This window comes from Gallinula chloropus (assembly GCF_964237585.1).
Source record: "Gallinula chloropus genome assembly, chromosome: 4".
Classification (NCBI taxonomy): domain Eukaryota; kingdom Metazoa; phylum Chordata; class Aves; order Gruiformes; family Rallidae; genus Gallinula; species Gallinula chloropus.
The window spans coordinates 65,057,733-65,065,566 of NC_140088.1; the positions used below are offsets into that span (position 1 = coordinate 65,057,733).

The 7,834-nt window shown below is 58.0% G+C and overlaps 1 protein-coding gene across 2 annotated transcripts; it reads right to left on the reverse strand.

Moving 5' to 3' along the window:
• Positions 1-490: 490 nt before the first annotated feature.
• Positions 491-5,637, reverse strand: GC (GC vitamin D binding protein). Of its 2 annotated transcripts, none has more exons than XM_084262631.1 (12): positions 5,565-5,637; positions 4,210-4,279; positions 3,660-3,792; positions 3,352-3,563; positions 2,796-2,928; positions 2,565-2,659; positions 2,153-2,282; positions 1,800-2,002; positions 1,458-1,590; positions 1,230-1,327; positions 932-1,064; positions 491-829 (listed from the first exon to the last, which is right to left on the reverse strand). In XM_084262631.1, exons 1-12 carry the CDS (start codon positions 5,620-5,622, stop codon positions 776-778), a joined length of 1,452 nt encoding a protein of 483 aa, XP_084118757.1. In that variant the 5' UTR covers positions 5,623-5,637; the 3' UTR covers positions 491-775. The 2 variants fall into 2 exon arrangements, with proteins under 2 accessions (XP_084118757.1, XP_084118756.1); XM_084262630.1 differs by having other exon boundaries at positions 1,230-1,378.
• Between the last annotated feature and the right edge of the window lie 2,197 nt (positions 5,638-7,834).

Genomic DNA, 7,834 nt, shown 5'->3' on the forward strand with positions numbered 1-7,834 from the left:
TAAGGCCACAGCTCGCTCGTCTCCTTTTCATTTGTTGCTTTCCTCGAGTGTGGCTTCAGCTCGGCTGCACTTCACCCCTGCACCGCAGGCTGCTCTCGGTGGCGGTTTATCTTCACAGAGCTCTGCACACCAAGGCATCCTTACCCACCTTCCTCAGTGCCTGTGCGTGTATATGTACATCTATAGACCTCATTCTCCTGCAGAAACCCTCCAAATTTGGGTGGGGAAGTAGCTGGAGCTGTGGGGATGCCTAGAGGCCCCACCTCGAGTGATGTGCTATCACCTCCACATCCATGTGCTAACCACACATCCAAGCAGTCACAGAGAGCCATCTTCAGCAGTGCTTGGCCAGTGTTTTCGGTGTGCTTAATTTTTTTTAGACCATTAGCGCTCAGGACGAGAGCTGGGACCTCCTTCTCCTGCCTGTGCCCCCTTCCACCCCTCCCCAACAACCCAGGGGTGCGGAAAGCCTTTCTGGCAGCAGCAAGGATGCTTTTTTAAAGCCTTTATTGGGGCTGCAGGAATACATGGGTGGCATTTGCTGGCGGCTGGGCAGGGAGCTGTGGAACAAATGGTACCTTCCTCTCCTGGAAAGCAGCCGTCTGCCAGGCATCCCCCCAGCCCAGTTCCCTCATGCTGCCTTTCAACGTCCCCCTTTGCCTTGCATCCCACAGAGCACAGCCCCAGGCACCCTACTCCATACATGTGTGACTGGAGAAGTGGTCCCTGATGCCGACTTGCTGGGCCCTGGCCCCGGGCACTCACCCCTGGGCACTTAGCCCAGCAGGCAGGAGCCACCATCGCACGTCTCTCCCAGCTCCGAGATCACCTGCAAAAGGGGGGCAGGGGTAGGGGAAGAGCTGAGGGGCAGCCCCAGGGGCATGGTGTAGCTACCAGTGCAGCACGGGGCAGTGGGGGGCCATGGCTTTACCTGGGAGGTGCAGTAGAGAGGGGGCGAGTTGGGGCCGCAGCAGGTGGAGGCGAAGTCAGCTCGCTGCCCCACCAGCTGCCCCAGCAGCTCAGGGCTGGCGTCCGGCATGGCTCTCATCAGGCTCTCCCGCAGCCTGCAGTGTGGGGATCAGCACATTTCAGGGGAAACCCGGGGGCATTACATAACCCTATGGTATTTTTTGGGAGGAGGGGAGCATGTGTGGATGGCAGCGGGACGCCCCACAAGCGATGCAGCCTGTGATCTCTAGGGGGGAGGAGGGGTGGGGGCAAAGGCTTACCGCTTTTTGAAGTCAAGGAAGTTTAACTCGGTGTACGGCTGGCAGAGCTGGCTGGCCTTCTCCAGGAAGCGGGGCAGCTCTTGTCTCATCTGCTGGCGCTGGGAGGGGGGGGTGGCTGTAACCCATCTGGGAAAAGCCTCTGCAGGAGGCTGGGGGATGGGGAGCCATGGGGGGGTGAGGCGGGGGGATGCAACCGGTGTGAGCCAAGGGAGCCATCCCACTGCTCACCTTGCTGTCCAGGCAGGCGGAGGGGTCCTTGGCAGAGCAACACTCCCCCCTGACTGTTTTGGAGGCATCGTACAGCTTGCTGAGGAAGGTGTCGGGGACGCTGGTGTGCCGCCGCGCCTGCTCGAACAGGTACCTGGGGCAGGGAAAGCACATTGCCATGTGAGGTTTTGTTACAGCGTGGGATGGGGGGTGCTTTATGTACCTTGGTGCTGCCCTAGCATGGGGGGAAGGAGGGGGCAATACACCTGAGGGAAGAGAGGATCATCCCCCGGTTCTCCTAAGGTTAATCAAACTGTTGTGAAGACAGGAGTGGGGGAAGGGTCAGCTGTGGGTACTGCTCACCTCTTGGCATGGCGAGCCCCCTCCTCGCCACACAGCTGCCCGTTGGCCGGCTCCTGCACCTCTGGCAGTTTGGGGCTGGGTGCCGGCGGCAAGGCCGAGATGCAGAAATAGTTTTGCAGGAGGTTCTTCCCCTCGCAGCAGTCGGCAAACCTTTTGTCCCGCGCTGACAGCGCGCCGCAGGTTTTGGCTGTGTGCTCCGATAGCTGCCAAGAGGGGAATGGAGGGGGGTGTGGGGCTTGGCATCCTGCTGCAGCTGGCAGGGCTGAGGGCTCCCTTGCCATGATGAGGTTCACTCCCTACGCCCCCACTGTGACTTGGGAGGTGGTTTTGGGGTGAGATCCCGGCTGCCCTACCTTCTTCTGCATGCAGTCCTCATCCACCGAGTCACAGCACTGGGAAAACACCTCGGCAGCATCTTCTGCCAGGGGGAAGAGGTCCTCGAAGGAAGCACTGGGCATCTTCTGCGCGAGTGAGGTGAGGTAGCTGGGCAGGACAAGGTGTACGAGGGGCTCAGGGAGCTCAGCTCCCCCTTCCCCTACTAACGGCAAGGATTTTGCTGCATGGGGGTGTGGGAGGGAGGTGGTGGGAGCCACAGGGCTCGCTTTGCGCCTCCACTGCATGCATCCATGCAGCAGTTCCATGGGGCACGCCTGTTTGTACATCTTACCTGAATGTTTGTCTTGGTGAACACCACCCGTGACGGGATCCACGGGTTGAGACAGGAACCCGTGTTCAAGGGGAGAAAGGGCCATTTCCCCCTCTTACCTGAAGGTGACTGTGTCCTTCCCATATGCTGTGAAGCGGGAGCAAATGCGGTTTGACATCAGGGTGAGGAGGGAGAGGCTTTTCCTCTCCAGTTTCTGCCACAAAAAGAGAACAGAGGTGTCCCCAGAGGGAAATGCCAGCCTTTCCCAGTGGCCTCTCCTCCAGCCATCAGCACAGCTCTCGCCTGGGGAGCGAGGATGGGGACGAGCCGGGTGGTCCCAGGCATCTCACCTCCTTCAGGAAGCAAGCAGTGGGTGTGGGGGAGATGCAGCATGTGGACACCATGGAGAGGAAGGTCCTGGTGGAGCCCACGAGCACAGGCAGGGGGGCCTGGCCATAGCTGCTGGCATACTCATGCAGAAACCTGTGGCAGAGGCAGATTCAGGAGACCCAGGTCCCCAGGATGGGGTGCTTGGGTGCGGGAGATGTGGGGATCTGAGGGCATCAGGGCTGCTCAGGGCTGGTACCACCCTGTGCTGCAGGCTTATTGCACCAAGGCATTAAGCAGGCTGGTGGCCACCCTCTGGTCCCCATATTGGGGATGGCACCCCTCATCCCTTGGGTCAAATCCTATTCCCGGGGCCTGTGCAAAAGCAGGACACCCCATCCCTTTCCTCTGAGGCACCAGCAGCCCCATGGGCACCAAGAGCTGTGGGGGCGATGGCACTGGGGCAAGAACAGGAGATGTTTCCTCAGAGGGCACCCAAACATCGCCAGGTGCCATCATGCACCTGGCCTCAACTGGGCATTACTGGCAAGACCAAGTGCCAGCCCTGGCCCAACTTACCTGTCTGCAAAGTCCTTGGGGTCCTTCTTGAAGGCCTGGCAGAGCTCCTCATTGGAGGGCTCGACGTAGCGGGGCAGCTGCTGGGGTGGGTGCCGCAGGGCGGCCAGGCACAGCTTCTGCTCCAGCCCCTCCTGGGTGCAGCAGCCGGCCGTGTCGGGGTGCGCCGGGAAGGGCGAGTCCTTGCCGCAGGATTTGGCTGACAGAGCTGAGGACTGCGGGAGGAAGAGGAGGTTACATGCCGAGGGACATCCCATCCTGTCCCTCCCCCGTGGTTTTGGGGTCCATCACCTAGCTTCTGTTGTCCTCACCCCATCATCATAGCAGGAGGGATCGGCACCTTCGACACAGCAGGTTTCAGCCAGCGAGACGATTTCGTGGACGAGGTGGCTGATCTCCTCAAAAGTGGCGTTGGAGAATTTTCTGCTATTGGCAATGATGGTCCTGGGAGCAGGGAGCAAGGAGAGGATGAGCTGGCAGCATGCTTCCCTCTCTTTAAAACAAACAAAACACCATCAGGCTGCAGCATGGCTCTGCCAAAGCAGAGCTTAGCACCGCCAGCCAGAGCCCCGCAGCTGCCACACCACAGGAAATAGCAGGCTATTACTGGAAAAAGAGCCAGGAAGGACCCAGGGCGGGTCATGGGATCATGCCATGGGGATCATGCGCCAGCTCCACTGGAATTCCTCGTTACTGAGGCACTTAATTGGTTTTGAGGAGCCCAGCAATGAAGTGAACTTTCCTCCTGTTAAGAGGAATTGGAGCCTCATTGCAGGGAGTGAATCCATTTTGGGGGTATTTTTTGGTCTCTGCGTAGATGCTGACTGTCCTGGGAGGACAGATATGGCAGGAGGTACCTACAGAGTTCGGAAGTTCTCCTTCCCCAGGGTCTTGAACTCCTGGCAGACTTTGTCCCGCACATAAGCTTTACCTGCAAGCACAGAAAAAGGAGGATTTGTGAGCAGGATCTGTGCCAGCGCACCCTGTTTTGCTCTGTCTGTCCATCAGTAGCGTGGGAGCAAGGGATGCTACGGCACCGCAAAGCAAAGGCCAAAGGCCACAGGGCTCTTGCTTCATCTGCTAAAGGGCTTGGGGGGGGGGTTAGGTGGGGGTTTTTTGGTTGGGGTTTTTTTTAATGTTGCTTCTTTTCTCAGGTCAGACTCGGCGGTGGTCCCTGGGAGATGCTGGCGCGGTGCCACAGACCAGCAAAGGCGGCTGCTGGGCTGCCGGTCGTGGAGAATCACTGCTGGTACACAAGCTGCTGCTCCAGTTCTGCAGGGAAAGAAAGGGGTGGGGGGAAACCCTTCCCTATAGCTGGGGGAGCCGGGGGTACATCATCAGATATGCTCATCCCTCACCTGAACAAAAGTGTGGTGGTGTTTTTTTCTGGCTAAGGTCCCAGAGATGGGCCCATGGGGGTCAGGAGCCCCCAGCCATGAAGACATCCCCAGTAATTCTGGGAAGTTTTTCCCTGGAAAAATGCTATCGATTTTTTACTACAACCCGCATCAGCTAGACTTTGGTACTGGCAGGGTAAATACTGATACCAGTATTTACTGGTGTGACAGTGCAGGGCAGGGTCATCTCCCCAGAACTGAGGGGTTATGTGCCATCACACTGAAGGTCACGTTGCTTTGGGGGGGGAAGGAGGGGTAAGGGGGCTCTTGGAAGGCTGGGGAAAGGGGGAAACTGTGCTAAAAGGCAGGAACTGCGGCTCCAAGCGCCAACCTGTTGCATTTCTCTTCGTTTTCCTGCAGCAGTAGGGGAGAAGGAAATTTTGAGGGATTTTGGAGGGGCTGTTTGGCAGGTGGGTTATGCCTGGGGAGCTGTGGAGGCGGCGAGGGGCAGCACACTGTGAAGTTTCCAGCCGAGGGGTGGGTTTTACAGGGAAATGGGGCTCGTGTCAGGTGTCAGAAAAATCTCATTTTCCCAAGGAAAGGGAAGAATCTGGGCTCTGCAATGCTGCCCTCCTCTCCTCCCTCTGCCCCGACCCCAGCCCAGCCTATTCCCCTCCAGCCTCACTCCAAAGGGATGTCCCAGGTATCAAATATCACCCCACCCCTTCCCCTTCCTCTCCCCAGTTCCAGCCCAGGTGTTTGGTAGTGGGCTGGGGAGACGGGAGGCCACCAAAAACCTCTGGAGCTGACAGACCCTGACCTCGTACCCTTCGTCCCCAGAGGAGAACAAAGCCTGAGGTGTGCGACAGCCGCCCTTACCTCGGTGCTCAGCATGCACGGCAGCTAAGAGCAGCAGCAGGGCGAGAGCTGCCCTCATGTTGGGGCTGGTTTCCCTCCTCCTGCCGAAAAGTGGCGCTAGGAAAACCTCTCCTGGCCTTTATACGGGGGTAGCGCTGATTGCCGGGTGAACGATTAATCCCGGCGGCGGGGCAGGGGGGCGAGCATCCTTGGCCTGCCTGCTGTCGCTGGGGTGCCAGTGCCTCCAAAAGCGTTTCAATCATTAACTCGGCAGACAGGGGATGCGTTGCTGCGGGACCTTGGGCAGGGCCTTGCTGCCCGCCACGGGGGATGGGCGTAATGCGGAGGACAAGAGGTGGGCTGGGAAGGCACCCGTGCACCCTGCAAGCGCAAAGCCCTGCAGGGTAGGGCTGACAAACGGTCATCCTGTCCCCGTGCGAGGACAGGGCTCGTGCTTTTTGGGGCATCCACACGTCAGACTCCCTCCGGGGTGGCGATTAGATGGGGATGGCTGCTCCGCAAGGTGACAGTGGCGCGATGCAATACCCTTCGTCACTGTGACCGTGTCGGGCTGGCACTGGGTCAGGGTGACTCCCACCCGCAGTGACCGATGGACAGGTGTCCAAGCGCTGGCTGCTTCCTGGGAGCGTGAGGCGCCTTTTCCCCCTCCTTGGGCTGACATCAGCGCCCCGGAACCCCCTGGGAGCTGCAGCAGAAGGGATGGTGAGTGCTGCACCTGACAAGGTGCTGGGAGTACGTGGAGGGGTGGCAGAGCCATCGGGGTTGGGAGGAGCTTGGTTATTTAGCCTCAGGAAGGCGGGAATCACGCCTGCTGCAGTATAAATAAGGGGTTGGCGGTGTCTGCTGCACCAACTGGTTCCTCTGGGGGGGGGGGGGGAGGGGGGGGGGGGGAGTCTGTGGGCAGACTAACCGGTGCCGCCCTTGAGCTTTTTAAGAGCTGGGGCAGGGCTAGAGCAGCCAGACTGGAGAGAGATCGCTGCTGGGCGGGGCAAGCGGCAACTGAGCCATCTGCTGCTAGTCTTGGGCTGCCCTCCTACCTCGCGGGGGTGGGCTTGTTCGTTGGGACAGCCCCGCAACAGTTGGGGTCTAGAGGTGGCTCTGGCTTAAAACAGAGGCGACCAGGTCTGTGCGTGTGGGGCAGGGGGTTTTTCTTGCTTTTCTCCTGTGAGCACACCCTACACTGCCCCCCCCCGCCAGGTGTATGTGACAAATGAGATGCTCTTCAGCGCAGGGACAGCAGGCTTTGGTAGACCTGGGCAATAATCAAAGCAGGCACAGCGGCGTAGCGCAGGTGCTGGGGAGGGCTCGGGGCTGTGAGAGATCAGAGGAGGGCTTGATGGCACCATGCCTGCGGAAGAAACAGGGATGATGGGCTATCTGGGTACAGATGTGGATATTCCACCGCTTTTGGGGGTGTGCTAGGCTGAAACTAGCCAGCCCTCCTTCCCTGGGCATGGTGGTAGCCTCCTGCCTGTACTCCCCCCCCAAATTCATCCGCTCTGGGGTGGGCATCTGCTTGCCCCATTCCGGGATCTCAGTTCTGCCAGGTGCCTTTCTGCAGCACAGTAAGGAGGAGGGGAGGGTGTGTGCTTCCTTCTGCTCAGATGCCTCTGCACGGTGTCCCCACACGTGCCCACCCATACGATGGTGCGTGTGGAAGGTGACGCCCCATGCACAAGATTTCCATTCTCTCGTGGCTTGTTTTTTGACAGGCCAAGTTAGCAAAGAATTAGAGAGGGGGAAATCAACTCAAATGCATCAGAAAATACCCGAGCATGGACTGTGGAAAATGCTGGGAAATGTTGCTTTTGCAAATTGAAAAGGGTTATTGTATTTTCTGTAGAAGAATTTAGGATATACAGAAACTCTTGGTTAACTGAACAAAACTAAACTTTATTCATGTACACAACTGAGACAACACTAGAAACCAGCCACAATCAAGAGCAAAACCAAAATAACATTTTCTGCTGCTCCAGTGCTTGTTCACCTAACTGTGTGCTTTTGGAAACGCACATGTGCAGTTTTCCCTCACCACCTCCCCACAGATAGTTCTAGAAAAGGAAGCTCACGCATGCATGAATCCAGTGAACCCAGTATTTCTGTCATGATGATGGCACATGACAAAAGAGAAGACTCCAGCCGGTTTTGACCAGGCCTGGAGACCCACCTAAAGCTTAATTTGCTAAGTAATGGGTGACGGGGTGCGAAAACCGTGGACTTATGTCTCAACATTGCTGAAATATTGCATTAAGACACTTGTAAAGGGTTAA

What these genes read in the sequence shown, in the direction of transcription:
- GC (XM_084262630.1), bottom strand. Translation starts at nt 5,622, where the DNA reads ATGAGGGCAGCTCTCGCCCTGCTGCTGCTCTTAGCTGCCGTGCATGCT. An exon ending in CCTCCTGCTATGATGATGGG is followed by an intron (nt 3,564 to 3,659) that starts GTGAGGACAACA and finishes TTCCTCCCGCAG; the next exon opens with TCCTCAGCTCTGTCAGCCAA. An exon ending in AAGGACACAGTCACCTTCAG is followed by an intron (nt 2,283 to 2,564) that starts GTAAGAGGGGGA and finishes TGTCCTGCCCAG; the next exon opens with CTACCTCACCTCACTCGCGC.